General features: G+C 34.9%; 1 protein-coding gene and 1 long non-coding RNA gene across 2 annotated transcripts; both read right to left on the reverse strand.

Annotated features, from left to right (window-relative positions):
• Window positions 1-1,910: 1,910 nt before the first annotated feature.
• Window positions 1,911-3,476, reverse strand: LOC110900330. Its single transcript, XR_004876570.1, has 4 exons — window positions 3,251-3,476; window positions 2,466-2,758; window positions 2,119-2,284; window positions 1,911-2,020 (listed from the first exon to the last, which is right to left on the reverse strand). It is a non-coding gene; the product is annotated as an uncharacterized LOC110900330 (long non-coding RNA).
• A 5,348-nt stretch (window positions 3,477-8,824) lies between these two features.
• LOC110902346 (putative disease resistance protein RGA4) lies at window positions 8,825-12,742 on the reverse strand. Its single transcript, XM_022149033.2, has one exon. The coding sequence runs from the start codon at window positions 12,719-12,721 to the stop codon at window positions 8,825-8,827; it is 3,897 nt and encodes a 1,298-aa protein (XP_022004725.1). The 5' UTR covers window positions 12,722-12,742.
• Window positions 12,743-18,690: the final 5,948 nt, after the last annotated feature.

Genomic DNA, 18,690 nt, shown 5'->3' on the forward strand with positions numbered 1-18,690 from the left:
TCAAGATGGCTGTTCATTGTGAGGAAAAATGGAGAAACGTGGATTTGACGAGTTCATTTCATCATTTGCAACATCTTCAGCCATTGTTTATAGTTATTACTTCAACTGGGAGCTCTGTGTGTTAACAGGGATCTTGGAGTGGACCTGGTTGAAAAAAAGACGGGCCAGGATCTGATAAAAAACAGGGTACTCTGTTTTAGTCACTGATGCCGCCGGCTTCGTGGGACCCATGTCAGCATCGTCTTGAAGTGCCCACGGTGGTTTAGGGTTGCATAATTTTAATGATTGTTACGATCCTACCCTCAAAAGGGCTCGTCAACATTTGTTGGAAAAACGTGGGATTTTAATAATTGTTACGCTCCAATGAAGAAAGCCAGTGAGGAAATTGCGCATACGTATAATCATATTTACAGGTTGTCTTTAACGGGTTTAAGGTTTTTATGGTTTATGGACCGTGGGGTGATATGGCTTATTTTTTCTTTACAAAAGATATCTTGAAAGGAATATCGATACCTGTCTACAGGTCATGTCTACTTTATTTATCAATTCTTTATAAGATATTGTAACATGAATAGATACCTTTCAAGTTATTACCAAGTGAATTACATCTTTCTAGGACACAATGTTGTTGGGAGATTGACTTTGTGCGGATCACAATCAAGCTAATACTTAGCTAATACCCCAGATTGATTATTAGTTAGTTTGTAACGAAATATTAATTAATCAATATGTCAAGTATCACTGTTTCATCGTCAATCGATTGAACATAGCAATAAACAAGAGTAGAAGAACAATTCTTTTGAGCATAGGGTATTAATCAAAATCAAATGTTTCAATACATCATGTAAAACTAGTCATAAATTTTACAGACGATTTCCTAGATATGTTAGGTTGGGTGGCTTGCAAATTTCCTCTGAAATTTGCACACATAAGTTCAATCACCGAATTCATACACAACTGCTTGACATGATAAGTTATGGGATCAAGTGATAATAAATTCAATGCAGACTAATGTTTTTGTTATCTTGTTGAGATGTACGGAATTGACAAGCTTGTGACAATTACGTATAACATCCTCTCAACAGATTGTCTTCGTCAAATGATAGGCTGTATAACATCCTCTCAACAGATTGTCTTCTTCATTAGCGAGACTTCATCAAATTGACAAGCTTGTGACAATTACGTATAACATCCTCTCAACAGATTGTCTTCGTCAAATGATAGGCTGTATAACATCCTCTCAACATATTGTCTTCTTCATTAGCGAGACTTCATCAATCTTCACTAGAGGTAACTTGCTTCAGTGGTAAGTTCTTTTAATCTTCATCAGATGGTAACTTGACATCAAAGGCAAGTTCCATTAATTCTTTATTGGTTATTTGTTCCAATCAGAGGTGCGTAACTTAACCGATTAATGCCAAGTGCCATCAGACGCAACTTGTAACCACTCCAAGGGTTCCTTGAAATTAAGAGCCTAAAAAACAACATATAAATATCTAGTTAAAAAATCCAGCCGTTTTTTTACAAGCAGACGAAATTAATTGAGACTGCTAAAATTGGGGAAAACCTTGGCTTCAAAATTGGAGCTCTAGATGACGAAATTGGTTGCCGAGATTTGGGAAAACCCGCCTATAGCATTTGTCCATGCGTGGCTCATTGAGATGTTTATGTCCATTACTTATCCCCCATATAACATCAAATGTACTGAAAGTTAATCCTTTTTTAGCATGAACCATTTTCCAATCCACTTCCGTGTGTCTAATTACACCAAATACGAGTATGCTAGATCATGGATCAACTCTGTATCACCATTAATGTGAAGATTAAGCATTTGCACTTTTGTTTTCATTCACCTTGAAAATGAAATAACTTAACTAGATAGAAGCAACGATCTTCTTCATCTGCAACGCCGCAAATTCTTGAGCCAAACAAATTCTTTGTCCCTCTTGTGTTTCTTCATCAAAATAGTAAATCATGTCAAAACTTTTGCTTTGGTCATATGACATAACTTGAAGGTTGACTGTTAAACCAGACCACATAAAATTTTACAAATCAATGGTTCAGTTACTTGACATGAACGAAAAAGGAATGATGAATATGGGTTGTAGTTTTACTAACCTGCAAAGCTGTAAACTTAAAGAAGCTTTGTGGATGAAAGCAACAATGTGATGAAACCATCTTTCTGGTTCTAATGCATCAAACTTGACCCTCCCTATTGCATATGGGCTCATAAGGTATGGTAATCTCCTATCTTCACATCATAACCAACAGATACATCATCACCCTGCATTTGTATTATAAGATGTAAAGTTACCATAAGTGTAATAAAAAAAATTAAAACCCGTGAAATTGTTTTCGTAAAAATCGGCTTATCATTGAAATATTATTTCTTCTGTTGAGACGCTAATTATTAATAATAATTAATTTATAACTTTTAGACAAAAATAACTTTCGGTAGGCCCAACCTGTTACGATATGAGCCTCTGACTCTCCTGTAAGTTATGAGAAATTGCTAAATATCTGAGATAGCATACCACTGGAACTGCATGATAGTTCCGTTGAAATCTGCATGAAGATTCTGCATCTTTTCTAGGCTTTCTTCACTCACACCGTTTGCAAATTCTACAACATTTGTGACATTGTTTCTCATTTTTGTTGTCATTTCGATTTCTGTTGCAACCTTAACTTGAATCTCAGTAATGTAACAAGAATGTTAAAAAAAACTCAAGAAGCTTGATAGATTTTCTTCTTTCTTTAACTGCAAATTTAAAAATTCAAGGGTCAAACAACACTCTTTGACATTAGTGGTCAATCCCGTTGCTTTTCAAATTAAATATAACAAGAATGTTAAAAAAAACAACTTTTTCCATTAAAGATGAAGTGGAACCTGTTGCATTTCTATCCCAGTTATAAATCCATTTTCAATGAAGAATGGTAACCAATTTGTAAATCAATATAATTTGTTTGACATCAAGAGTCAAACTGTACTTCATATTTTGTGGATGCGACAATTTTAACTCATTTATATATAATACAAGGGTTCGTGTGGTGATCTCAAATGGATCAAATAGTATTATTGAAAAAGTATACTTAAAATGTATTATTTGTATACTTATAAAGCATGTTTGAATAGTGAATCCAACCTGCTATCATTAATTAATCCTGTGTTATATCATGAATAGGAATAATCAAAAGCAGGTTGTTATATGATGATGGGGTGGTCCAATGTTGTAGACTGAAAGGAACTTACGCTTATGCCATTGACAGTTTGATTATTATTTGCTGATCCAGTCATTATATGCCTGAGATTTACACCATTTTCCTGAAGATTACACTGCCAAAATCTCTCGTTCATAGGTTGAGACTTTTCTCTGAACTGTGAATGTTCCATCACCCAGAATATCCTTTACATTAATGTCATGGTTATAGGTCGCTGCAAAACAGAGTTGTATATATAAGATACTCGATTCGATTGTCCCATTAAATTGAAACTTGAGATCTAAGATAATGAGAAAGATGCTTGATTTATGTGTTTTACAATCAAATGGACTGAAATTGAAAGGTCAACTTTTAATTTAATGGAATTACAAAAAATGAATCATTGAAGAAACTCAATTCAAGAAATTGCAAAAAGGATAAAGAAATTGGCTATGAAGAGAATAACATATCCATTTAGCCCTCTCTGATTCGAACAATTTATTGAATTCATCAAACCGAAAGTCAAGGTAATATAAATAATAAGTGCATGTCTAATTGAAATAAATTTGAATTAAGAAAAGAAAACATCAGAGTAAGACATGATTTCAATCAAAATGTTGTAAAAAAAATAGATATTCAGTTGTGTAAACATCCACTTCCATCCACTTAACCCTTTGAGAGATATTAAACATGTTAAGATATTAATTTAAACACATGAACAGTGATTTCAACGTATAAATTATTGTTATCATTAAAATTTAATTTTAGGTACTGAGCAACAAATTCCTAGTCCAAAACAAAAAACAAACACGCACAAGACTGAGAATACCAGTTTATCTTATGGAAATCAGAGGGTATTTAATAAACAACTACCTGCCGTCCATGTTGATTTTGGGGATATGAGAGATGAGTGGCCAGTAGTGGGAGCCTCTTCCTTCACACCTTTCTTTCAATTTTGGGCAATTCGAAATTTCAAGATGTTGAAGAGATGTGACTACAGAAGAAAGAAGAAGAAGGTAAGGGTTATTTATTTAAAACAACGTCTAGTAATAATTATTAACTGATGTTTAATTAACATGTATGTACCTTTCTTTCAATTAGTCTTCATTGTCGATGCAGGGGATATGAGAGATTCGGGGCCAGTAGTGGGAGTCTCTTCCTTCACACCTTTCTTTCAATTTTGGGCATTCACCATATATTATCAAACTCAAAAGTGAAGGTAACAGCGTCTCTGGTAGATCGTTCAGCTTTGGGCAGCTGTAAATGGCCAGATGTTGAAGGGATGTGAGGTGTTGGAGTCCCGTTGAAAGTGATTCCAGATTATCAAATCCAGTTATGTCCAGAGATGTAAGAGAAGAAGGGAAAAGGTGGGACAACAGACTAAAATTCCTCACATGGGGTTCACCATATAACGTTAGGTCAACAAGGGAAGTTGGAAAATTCAGATCCCCCCACTCTGATATGGGCTTCTTCAACCCTTCTATTTCAACGGAGCACAATTTGGGAGGCCAACGCCCACCATGAATGGAAACATCAATACCTGGACACCTTCTGATTTTCAGATCTTTTAACAAGGCGAGATTCTTTAGCTCAGGTAATGACACCAGACGTTTACAATCACTAATTGCCAAAAAGGTGAGATTTGATAGTTCAGGTAATGACTCCAGACTTTCACATGTCCAAATTGACAAACTGGTGAGGTTTGATAGCTCGGGTAATGACTCCAGACTTTCACAATTACTAATTGACAAATGGGTAATGACTCCAGACTTTCACATGTCTTATATATTGATTCTTTATAAGACATTGCAACATGAATGGATACTTTTCGAGTTACTACCAAGAGAATTACATGTTTCCAGGATACAATGTTGTAGGGAGATTGACTTTGTGGATCACAATCAAACTAAGACTTAGCGAATACCCTAGATTCATTACTGTTTTGTCGTCAATTGATTGAACAAAGCAATAAATGAGAGTAGAAGTGAAGAACTGTACTAAGAAAGAGGTATTAGTTAAAAAAATGTTTTCCGTTTTCAGCTTCTAATTTCTATTTATTTTGAAATTTACTTGTAAATAAAAAATTACATCGAGATAGAAGGTAAATGGACAACAAGCTGCACTGCCACCCCTTTTTGAATAGCAAAACTAAGTCTTTTAAAAACTTCATCCATAGATCTCAGGGTCATAACATTACTGTGCATGACCTTTTGAACACGGGTAATTAAAATCGATTGTTTCAATACATAATGTAAAGCTAGTCACAAATCACAATTGAAATTCAAGACCATATCCTAACCATGCAAGGTTCTGTGACTTGCAAATTTCATCTGAAGTTTGCACACATAAGTTCATGCACCGAATTCACTCTCAACTAGTTGACACAATAAGCTATGGGGTCAAATGATGGTAAATTCACTGCGGACTCATGTTTTTGTTATCTTGTTGAGATGTACGAAATTGACAAGTGACAATTATGTATAACATCCTCTCAACCGATTGTCTTCGTCAAAAATGATAGGCTAACACGTGGCATCTCTTCTTCATTAGCGAGACTTCATCGATCTTCACTAGAGGTAACTTGTTTCAGTGGTAAGTTCCTTTAATCTTCATCAGATGGTAACTTGACATGATAGGCTAGTTCCATAATCCTCATTAGTGGTCACTCGCCATTAGTGGCAAAATTCCATTAATTCTTCATCGGTTATAAGTTCCAATAAAAGGTATGTAACTGGGACCATGAACGACAAGTGCCATCAGACGCAACTTGTAACCGCTCCAAGGGTTCCTTGAAATTAACAGCCTAAAAAACAACGAATAAATATCTAGTTAAAAAATCCAGCTTTTTTTTACAAGCAGACGAAATTAATTGAAATTGCTAAAACTGAGGAAAACCTTGGCTTCAAAATTGGAGCTCTAGATGACGAAATTGGGTGCCGAGATTTGGGAAAACCCGCCTATAGCATTTGTCCATGCGTGTGGCTCACTGAGACGTTTATGTCCATTACTTATCCCCCATATAACTTCAAACGTACTGAAAGTTAATCCTTTTTTAGCATGAACCATTTTCCAATCCACTTCCGTGTGTCTAATTGCACCAAATACGAGTATGCTAGACCATGGATCAACTCTGTATCACCATCAATGTGAAGATTAAGCATTTGCACTTTTGTTTTCATTCACCTTGAAAATGAAATAACTTAACTAAATAGAAGCAAAGATCTTCCTTCATCTGAAGCACATACGCAAATTCTTGAGCCAAACAAACTCTTTGTCCCTCTTGTGTTTCTTCATCAAAATAGTAAATCATGTTAAAACTTTTGCTTTGGTCATATGACATAACTTGAAGGTTGACTGTTAAACAAGACCACATAAAATTTTACAAATCAATGGTTCAGTTACATGATCTGAACGAAAAAGGAAGTTACATGATCTGAACGAAAAAGGAATGATCAATATGGGTTGTATTTTTACTAACCTGCAAAGCTGTAAACTTTAAGATGCTTTGTGGATGAAAGCAACAATGTGATGAAACCATCTTTCGGGGTTCGAATGCATCAAACTTGGCCCTCCCTATTGCATATGGGCTCATAAGGTATGGTAATCTCCTTTCTTCACATCATAACCAACAGATACATCATCACCCTGCATTTGTATTATAAGATGTAAAGTTACCATAAGTGTAATAAAAAAAATTAAAACCCGTGAAATTGTTTTCATAAAAATCGGCTTATCATTGAAATATTACTTCTTCTGTTGAGACGCTAATTATTAATAAGAATTAATTTATAACTTTTAGACAAAAAGAACTTTCGGTAGGCTCAACCTGTTACGATATGAGCCTCTGACAGACTCTCCTGTAAGTTATGAGAAATTGCTAAATATCTGAGATAGCATACCACTGGAACTGCATGATAGTTCCGTTGAAATCTGCATGAAGATTCTGCATCTTTTCTAGGCTTTCTTCACTCACACCATTTGCAAATTCTACAACATTTGTGACATTGTTTCTCATTTTTGTTGTTTTTTCGATTTCTGTTGCAACCTTATCTTGAATCTCAGTAATGTAACAAGAATGTTCAAAAACTCAAGAAGCTTGATAGATTTTCTTCTTTCTTTATCTGCAAATTTAAAAATTCAAGGGTCAAACAACACTCTGTGACATTAGTTAAAAAAATAACTTTTTCCAATACAACAAGAATGTTAAAAAAAATAACTTTTTCCAATAAAGATGATGTTGAACCTGTTGCATTTCTATCCCAGTTATAAATCCATTTTCAATGAAGAATGGTAACCAATTTGTAAATCAATCAATATAATTTGTTTGACATCAAGAGTCAAACTGTACTTCAAATTAATTAGTATTTTGAAAAAGTATACTTAAAATGTATTATTTGCATACTTAAAAAATTAATACTTAAAATGTGTTATTTGTATACTTATAAACTATACACATGCTGTCAAAAGAAATTCCAAAATCATCTTGGAATAGTGAATCCAACCTGCTATCATTAACTAATCCTCTGTTATATCATGAATGAATACGAATAATCAAAAGCAGGTTGTTATATGATAATGGGGTGGTCCAATGTTGTAGACTGAAAAGAACTTACGCTTATGCCATTGACAGTTTGATTATTATTTGCTGATCCAGTCATTACGCCCGAGATTTACACCATTATATGACAGGTTAAGACTTTTCTCTGTTCTCTCATATGTCTCGGTCAACTGTGAATGTTCATCCTTTACAATTTCATGGTTAGAGGATCCTGCAAAACATAGTTGTATAATATATAAGATATTCGATTTGATTATTCCACTAAATTGAGACTTGTGATCTAAGATAATGAGAAAGATGCTTGATTATGTGTTTTAGAAAATTAAATGGATTGAAAATGAAAGGCCAAGTTTTTAATGGGATAACTAAAAATGAATCATTGAAGAAAGAAACTCAATTCAAGTAATTGCAAAAAGGATAATGAAATTGGTGGCTAGGAAAAAAAACAAGATATCCATTTAGCCCTCTCTGATTCGAACAGATTATTGAATTCATCAAACCGAAAGTCAAGGTGATATAAATAATAACTGCATGTCTAATTGAAATAAATTTGATTTAAGAAAAGAAAACATCAGAGTAAGACATGATCTCAATCAAAATGTTGTATAAGAATTGATATTTAATAATGAAGAAATATTAAAAAAATTATATTCAGTAAACATTCACTTCCATCCACTTAATTCTTGAATTTATAAAATTGAAAGTCAACTTGATATAAATACTAATTGCATGTCAACCGAAAGTCAACTAGATGTCAATCATATATAGTAAACAAAATAGAAATTTACTAAGTGTAGAAAATATCAATATCAATATTCAGATCTGTGTGTGCAAGAATTTTAAGAATAAAACGAATCTTATTCAGTTGTGTGAAAATGGAGTTCCATCCACTTAACCCTTTGAGAGATATTAAACATGTTAAGATATTGCGAAATCATTTCCAACATATGCAACAATATAGTAGTTTAAACTCATGAACAGTGATTACTAATTTCAACGTATAAATTGTTCTTGTCATTAAAAAAAAGACTCAGAATACCAGTTTATCTTATGGAAATTTGAGGGTATTTACCTCTTGTTTATTTGGATTTTGGGGATATGAGAGATTCGGGGCCAGTAGTAGGAGCCTCTTCCTTCACACCTTTCTTTCACTTTTGGGCAATCACCATTTATTGTCAAACTCAAAAGTGAAGGTAACAGCATGTCTGGTAGATCATTCACCTTTGGGCAATACCAAATTTCAAGATGTTGAAGGGATGTGAGGTGTTGGAGTCCCATTGAAAGTGATTCCAGTTTTTCAAATCCAGTTATGTCCAGAGATGTAAGAGAAGAAGGGAAAAGGTGGGACAATTGACTGAAATTCCTCACATGTGGTTCATGAGATAACGTTAGGTCAACAAGGGAAGTTGGAAAATTCAGATCCCCCCACTCTGATATGGGCTTCTTCAACCCCCCTATTTCAAGGGAACACAATTTGGGAGGCCAACGCCCACCATGAATGGAAACATCAATACCTGGACACCATCTGATTTTCAGATCTTTTAACAAGGCGAGATTCTTTAGCTCAGGTAATGACACCAGACGTTTACAATCATTAATTGACAAAAAGGTGAGATTTGATAGCTGAAGCTCTGGAAGTGACACGATATGTGGACAACAATCTATATCCAGCTTGGTGAGGTGAGTGGAGTTACTCAATTCACTGATTGATCTTAGATTTTCCCAAGCCCTAATATATAGGGTTTCAAGCATTGGCATGCTTGTGTTGTTGATTTTTCCCTCAAGTTTATCACAATCCCCTATTCTAACTGATTTGAGCTTATTCCCTCCTTCTTTTGGGAGGTAGACATCTGTAATAATTGAACAACCAATAATTTCCAAACTCTCAATGCTATTTGGACAACATAAACGCTTTATGCTACTACAAGAGTATACCTTCAAACTTCTAAGAGATAACAGGCTGGTGCTGCTCCCAAAATTGTCATCCTCCTCTTTCTCTTCTAAACTTACCAAACCTGAACATCTATGTAAACTCAATTCCTTTAATCTCACAAGAAGCTTACTTGCCTCTGTTTCTGATTCCCACAAGTATTTTATTTCATCACATCCCCAGATACTTAATTCTTCAACTTCCTTAAGATACCTTATAACTCCTCTCCACACCTCATATGTAAGCCCTAAGATAGAACTTATTCTCAACTTAGTGACTGAAGAAGCTACCTGAACCAGACTTGTCAACACACCATCACCACATGTGTCAATTTCAAGAACCTTGAGTGAAGGCAGTGCTTGAAGTGAGACATTAATCAATTGTGGACATTTCTTTACATAAAGCTCTTTAAGGCACGGAAACACTGCTGCTGAACCCTCATTTATAGTTGACCACCCCTCCCATCCAGACATATCTTCAAATGTTAGAACTTCAAGTGAACGGAAGGCGTTAACATCATTTCCGGTTAACTCCAAACCTATGATTTTAACCTCATCCATGCCTCGAATCAGCAACCTCTTAAGTGAAGGGAGCAACCCAAATGGGGGTAGAGATGCGCATTTTCTACAACCACGTATTGACACATTAACCAACTCATGAAAAGAGCGATCACCAACCCAATTTGAAATTTGTGTTCCCCCGTATGACACGATTGAAAGCGTTTTCAACGTATCACTATTAGGTTTCAGCTCATTGAGAACTTCCTCTTCAAGTGTATCCATTCGTGAGCCATCAAACACATCAACCCATTGCAGCTCTAATCCAGTAATCCTTTTTAGAGATAAGTTCGCCTCCCGTGCATCCTTTGCGCTTTGCACTTTGTGCAATCCCTCAATGGAAACTTTCCCATGGAGATTTGTTAATCCCTTGAGCTCATTTATTGCAAAGCCATCATCTCCTTCAATGATGATCTTGGTGAGAGTCTGAAGGCTTTCCAACTCACCAATCCCCAATGGCAGCTTCTCCAACGGAGTATATCTTATGTCCAAATGTCGTAACCTTTTAAGATTTAAGAAGCTTTTAGGCAGCTTAGTTAACCCCAGACACTCGGAAACAATCAAAGTCTGTAGATTATAAAGGTTGCCAACATTCTCCGGTAACTCTTTTATATTTGTTCGAGATAAGTTAAGATACCGCAAGTGTTTCAAAGTACCAATGAACTCCGGTACCTCACTTATCTCAAAACAACTCAAAGAAAGGACCCTTAACAATGTTAACTCTGGAAGTAAGTCATTCAAAATCTTCGAGGATAAGTAACAATAGCCCCAACCTTTGTTCACACCGAGAGATACTGCTAAAAATGTTCTCAAGCTTTTGGCTCCTTTGAATGCCTCAAACTTTTGGTAACCTACATACTTCTCGCGAGTAAATGACATATGGCGATACTTTGCCAAAGCTTCTGTCTTTGTCTTCGTATGATTGTCAAACCTTAGAAAAAATTCTCCGGCAACAAAAGTGGCCAAGTCATTCATGAGATCATGCATGATAAACAATGATTCATCATTAGGTGCATGTTGGAAAAATGACCTTGAAAATAAAATTTCAAAATATCCACGGCCCAAGCGTTCTGGTGACTCGGATGGGTTCAAAAACCCTTCTGCCATCCATAATGATACCAGCTCCTCCTTGTCAAACAAAAAGTCTTTGGGGAACAAGGAACAGTATGCAAACAACTGCTTCAAATCTGCAGAAAGTTCATGGTAGCTTATCCTAAGCGCCGGAACAATCTTACCACGATTTTCCACATCTTTACCATTTTCAGTGGTACTACCAATTTCGACATCCCATATCTCGCTATTCAACACCTCATCCCAGTCTTCTCTATCTGTTTTCGTCCTTAAAAGCCTTCCAATTGCCTTTAAAGCCAAAGGCAAACAACCACACTTTTTCACAATACCTTCACCTTGCAGTTTAAGTGTCATGTGTGAGTCGAAGTTATCTACCCCCAATGCATTTACTGCAAATAAACGCAATGCATCTTCACTCGACAAACTCTTGAGACGGTCTACATTATGAAAACCTATCTGTTTGAGCAATTGCCCCTTACGAGTTGTCATGATTATCCTACTTCCAGGAGCACATGAGTGAAATGGGCGAACTAGGTTTTCCCAATCACTATAGTTTTCACTCCACACATCATCAACTACTAGTAGAAATCGTTTGCCCTTAAAATGCTCTACAATAGCTATTTGAAGCTTATCTAAATCTTCAAATTTCTTGTTTTCAGTAGTAGTCACAGACTGAAAGATGGTATTGCTTATCTTAAAAATATCAAAATCATCTGAAACACAAACCCATGCCTTGGGTTCAAAGTGACGCTGCACCTTTGTATCGTTATACAAAAGTCTAGCTAGAGTGGTTTTTCCAACCCCACCCATACCAACTATAGGTAAGACACTAAAGTTATCCTGAGACGACCCATCATCCCCCAACAACTTTTTAAGCAATTGCTCTTTCTCAACTTCTCTTCCCACAACATCGCGTTCTGGCAAAGAGGTTTCGCTTCTTCTACTAGTATTTCTTGGCTTTTCATCTATCTTAAGCAAACCTAGATCCGTTTTTCGTTTCTCTAGATTTTCTAAGTCTCTGTTAATCCTATCTAACTTGGGAGACAGCCTATGAGTTAGTGAGAAATTTGTGCAGCATGATGGGATGAGCTTTCTTACCTTGCTGGTGGATGCTGCAGGCTCCTGCAGGGTGAGCTCACGACGCATAGCTTCAGTTGCCATGTCGTCGAGTACGTCGTCGATATCGTAAGCCAAATGTTGGAGAGCATTCAGCCATTCTTTGACAGATTTATGGGTAACCTCCTTCTGAGAGGCATCGGTAAGCAGATCTTGGATTCTGGAGAGTGTCTTCTTCAACTCCTTTAGCTCGTTGTGAATACCCTGAGCACGAGCAATTCGCTTGAAGGCTTCATCGGTCATCTTCTTAACAAGGACTTTGAGGAGTTCATTTGCAAGAGTTTCAGCCATGGTTAACAGTGAACAAGTGAAATGGGAGCTGTGTGTGTGTGTGATAGGGATCTGAATGAATTGATGAGTGCACAGAAACAACTATTGAAACTGTTGTTTATAGTGAATTCTGCAATTGTTTTCCTCAAATTTTTAACTTTTTTTTTTAATCTTATTGTGCATCTTCTGGCTGGCAGCCATTAGAGAGGGAGTAGGTAGTGATTAAAAAAAAACCACTTGTGTATTTACTTAATAATATTTGATGGATCACATGTGTTCTCAGATGAAACAATCAATTATTTATGGATTCTGGATTCAACCACTGAACCACATTTGTTTTCTTTATTATGAAAAAGAGTGAATTTCATATCATACACGTTTTGTCGTTAAGGCCTAATTTAGTAAGTTTTTTCAGTTAAATTTGGTTATGTGCTTTGCACATGAGGGCATTTTTGTCAATTCAAAGGTAAGTTCAACGGCAGATTTACAGCTCAAAGCTTCTGCGACCTTTGAATTGACAAAAATGCCCTCATGTGCAAAGCACATAACCAAATTTAACTGAAAAAACTAACTGGGTTAGGCCTAAAGGACAAAACGTGAATGATATGAAAACATAAAGGACAAAAGTCATCAATTTTGAACATAAAGGACAGCGTCTGAAAATGGGTATAAAGATAAAGGACAATCCTTGAAATTCACTATTATGAAAAATGTTAAAATCTTCCTACTATGATTCGCTTTAGTGTTTTGACAACAAAGGCGAGCCCATTTTGTTCATAATCCATCTAGCTTTAATCTGAACCAAATTAACACTTTATTAAAAAAACCCGTTTTAACCAGAAACAAATTTGACCCCAAACTTTTAACTGACCCGACAGTTTTACCACATAGATGCATGCATGGATGTGTACATACATGAGTATTAGTATGTATCTATGTTTAAAGCTTGTTTTTATTAGAAAAGTGGTCAGATCCTAATAAAATATTTGCACAGTACAGAAATATAGTATATTTTAATGATATTCATTGGGAACTTTACAGATTAAAAAACAGGACGTAAATGTTATAATATTTAAGGGTTTGCTTAAAATAATAACCTGCATTTAGGGAATCCAAGGCGTGCATAATTGAATAAGCAAACAAATTTGGTTTTTCCTATGATGATAACGTGGATTGGTCTTAAAAGAATTCCTTAGTTTGACCATTGACCGGGGTTGATTGGTATAACATGTCACATGTTGAGGCACTCTTTAGACTATAGGGAGTGGAGAGGTATGGAACAGTGGTGTTATTTGACATGTGACTGTCAGGTCAGTACGAGTCAGAAAAGTGGTGTGGTGCAAAAAAAGAGTGTGAGCGGCATTGTTAGTGGTGTTTTTAATTAAAAAAAACAAAAATCAATCAAAACCGACCAAAATTCACCAACCAATGAAAACGCCATAAGCCCACATGCTGGTGAAGATTTCCCTGGCCCACACACCCCCGTGTAGAGGCTTCCACGCCACAATTCCACTTAAGATGATGCTTTTTAATACCTTGCAAAGCGGATCGGTCAGGTCGGACAAGTAACAGGTTGAAACTGGTTTTTGACAAAAATAGGTAAAGGTCAAACCAGGTCGGTTCTAAAAAATATCTAATTTGGTTGGGTCAACCTTTTCGGTTTAATCACAAACTACACCATTATTAAAATACAAAATTTAGATTTATAAAAATGAATGCAAGTAAAACGCACATACACTTTTATGGATCATCATGACCCAAACGCAGCTAGGTTGAATGATTCACAATTAACAAAAACAAATGCAAGAACTGAGAAACATCATGTGAATAGCATTGGAAACTTAAAAGAAAACAATTTTATTTTGAAAAAAAAAGAAACTAAAAAACACAAATCAAATATTCAATCATATTTACACATGTCAAAATTTAGGGGTTGTCTCCCATGCATAACTGTTACTTAGTGTTTTACTTCACCGGATTATCTATGTTTTTATGTTTTATAAGTCCATAGTCCACTTAAAGACTCAATGCAAACTGAGTTATTGAAATTGTCTTCGATCTTGCTTTTTCTTTTTTAGGCATATTATACATGTCTAAGGTGAACTCATGTGGTGAGTTCATATTATACATATAAACGTAAATAAAATTTTTTTGTCTTTATGACGCTAAAAAACCAGTCTATCGGACGGGTATACTACTAGTTCTAGTATGGTTAGAACCAGGGGCGGTTCTATGTGGAGGTGAGGGGTTGGGAGACCCCTCAACTTTTTTGACGAAGTGTAAATTTATTTTTAATCTCTGTTTTATTTATTGGGGATACTTCTAAGCAAATACTAGAATACCCCTGAGCGTGTAGGCGAATATAAGATGAACGGAAGTTATATGGTCGACGAAAACAAGAATTTTCTGGTCGCCGGAAGCTTCGAGCGTCACATGTTGATAAAAAATGAAGAAGATGAATTATAATAATATAAGCATCGGGATAAGGAATTATATTTAATCAAACTTCATTGGGGGCGATGTCCTCTTCCATTATTATACCATTCAGTATGCAATTAACCGTTCAAAAAAACAACTATTTTTTTTATTTTTTTTCTTTGTTTATTTATGAGTTTACATTTTTCACCTACTATCTTTGATGTAGGGGTGTGAATTTCTAACACGGTCTGAAAACACAACACGAACCTAACACGAAATTCGCGGGTTTAGTTTTATTCTAAATGGGTTCAAGTTAGTTTCAGGTTGAACCCGTGAACCCGTTTAGCTAAATGGGTCGGGTTCGGGTCAACCCAGTCCCGTTGACCCGTTTAACCCATTTATATCATGTTTTATTATTTTTTTACAATATGTTATATAACATAAATTAATTTGGTTGTGTATTGTATGCATAATTATAACTTAAAAAGAGAGACTGACATAAAGTTTTATAATTAAAAAGCAAAATATACATTTGCATTTTTTAATAAAATTTTAACTCAAATATATTAATTTGCAAAAAAAAAAAAATAAACAATTTGAAAATTCGGGTTGAACGTGTTGTGTTCGGGTTAACCCGCTAATATCGGGTCGTGTTTGAGTTCATATATATATATATATATATATATATATATATATATATATATATATATAGGATCAGGTTCAAACGTGAACAGATTTTCTAGCGTGAACCGCGTGAAATGATCTGAACCATTGATTTCATATCCATTTGACAAGGGTAAGATTGTAACTTCATATAAATATTGAATTTTAATTATTATATTAATTTCAAAAGCCTACCATATCATCAGTTACAACAATATCGTAATCTTCTCAACAAACAATTTCGTAATCTTTCAACAATGACAACTATAGAATCATAATTTTTTTTATTTATTAAAGAGAATCTTAACATATTTTATATTAATCAAAATAATATTTCATAATCTTTTAAACAAACATCCATATCTTCATGATTTTTGATCCACAATTCACGTTGATAAATATCATCTACAATTCACGTCAATCAATATTATCTCGTCGGACATCAAGTTTTCAAAAACCTGAAATTCTCGCCGGTCATAAACTTTTCAAAAACCTGAAGCGTGCGATGACCAGTATGAGTATGACGAAGGAAATGAAACCGGTACTAATGGTGAAGGAAACGAAACCGGTACTGATGGCGAAGACAACGGTAGTGACATCTAGAAATTTTCTTGAATTTACAAACAATTGTAAACAATTTGGTGAACCATTTCCTTTTATTGTTTTGTAATTTTTATTTTAGCGTTTGTTATTTGTTTGTGGGATTGTTTGATGCATAATTGTTATTGAGTTTGTTTCATGCATAATAAAACCTGTTATCTTCTTCGGTAATTATTTTTCCTTTCTTTAAAGGTAAGGCTTGTATTATATTGATGAAAAAAAAGTTCCACATGTGACATTTGTGCTTGTAGTCATTGTAAACTGTTCGGTTATAAATGAAATAAAGTTATTTGATCCCAATGTTTGTTTATTCATGTTTGATGTTTTTCATGTTTTGGCTTTTATTCGATTTCAAACTCTATATCGCTTCCTAGAGAATTATATGCAAACTGGTACGAAAACGTAATCAGTTAAATGCGACAAATACTCCGGAACATCAATTTATGCTTAACATACCTTAAATAACCTTTACATAACTTAGAAATAAGTTTTGAAGGCTTTGGTATGGCAAAATCTAGTTTATTCGCTTACAGGGACTAAAATTGACAAACTGCGAAAGTATGCCAATCTGAACTGTAACGAACATTCCGGAACTTGATCATAAGTTAAACACACCTTAAATATCCTTTACATAGCTTATAAATAGGCTTTGAGGGGTTTGGTGTGCTAAAATAAACTTTATGCTCATTCAGGGACTAAAAGTGTCAAAAAGTGCATAAGTTTGCACTTTTGCGCATAACTTACGTTCTGAATCTTCCGGACATCCAAAAATTTATAAGCATAAAAATATTATGTTTTAGTGTTTGGCATGAGAAAAATCCATTCGTCGCGCAATTTGGATCGTTTTTCGCGCTTATACGCATTCCGTCGTAATTAAGCGAACACCGCGATCGTACGACCAAACGAACCGACATCCGAGATATTTTTGAGCATGTTTTGAGTTCCCTATACTTTAACTTCATTTTAGAGCCTTGAAATGAGGTTAACGGGGCTTAAACTTGTCAAAATGGGCCGAAACGCATGTTCAATCATAAACACAAATCAAATATTCAATCATATTTACACATGTCCAACTTTAGGGGTTGTCTCCCATGCATAACTGTTACTTATTGTTTTACTTTAACGGATTATCTATGTTTTTATGTTTTATAAGTCCATAGTCCACTTAAAGACTTAATGCAAACTGAGTTATTGAAATTGTCTTCGATCTTGCTTTTTCGTTTTTAGGCATATTATACATGTCTAAGGTGAACTCATGTGGTGAGTTCATATTATACATATAAACGTAAATAAAATTTTTTTGTCTTTATGACGCTAAAAAACCAGTCTATCAGACGGGTATACTACTAGTTCTAGTATGGTTAGAACCAGGGGCGGTTCTATGTGGTGGTGAGTGTTGCATAGGTGACCCCTCAACTTTTTTGACTTAGTGTAAATTTATTTTTAATCTTTGTTTTATTTATTGGGGATACTTCTAAGCAAGTATTAGGATACCCCTGAGCGTGTAGGTGAATATAAGATGAACGGAAGTTATATGGTCGACGAAAACAAGAATTTTCTGGTCGCCGGAAGCTTCTAGCGTCACATGTTGATAAAAAATGAAGAAGATGAATTATAATAATACAATAATAATATAAGCATCGGGATAAGGAATTATATTTAATCAAACTTCATCGGGGCGTTGTCCTCTTCCATTATTATACCATTCAGTATGAAATTAACCGTTCAGAAAAACAACTATTTTTTTATTTTTTTTCTTTGTTTATTTATCAGTTTACATTTTTCACATACTATCTTTGATGTAGGGGTGTGAATTTCTAACACGACCTGAAAACACAACACGAACCTAACACGAAATTCGCGGGTTTAGTTTTAGTCTAAATGGGTTCAAGTTAGTTTCAGGTTGAACCCGTTTAGTTAAATGGGTCGGGTTCGGGTCAACCCAGTCCCGTTGACCCGTTTAACCCATTTATATCATGTTTTATTATTTTTTACAATATGTTATATAACATAAATTAAATTGGTTGTGTATTGTATGCATAATTATAACTTAAAAAGAGAGACTGACATAAAGTTTTATAATTAAAAAGCAAAATATACATTTGTGTTTTTTAATAATTTTTAACTCTAATATATTAATTTGCAAAAAAATAAACAATTTGAAAATTCGGGTTAAACGTGTTGTGTTCGGGTTAACCCGCTAATATCGGGTCGTGTTTGAGTTCATATATATGACAAGATTTTTGGGTCGGGTTCGGGTTCATCTAAAATTTTAGGGTTCGGGTCGGGTTGAACCCACGAACCCAACC

This window comes from Helianthus annuus, chromosome 13 (genome assembly GCF_002127325.2).
Source record: "Helianthus annuus cultivar XRQ/B chromosome 13, HanXRQr2.0-SUNRISE, whole genome shotgun sequence".
In the NCBI taxonomy this organism is placed as follows: Eukaryota; Viridiplantae; Streptophyta; class Magnoliopsida; order Asterales; family Asteraceae; genus Helianthus; species Helianthus annuus.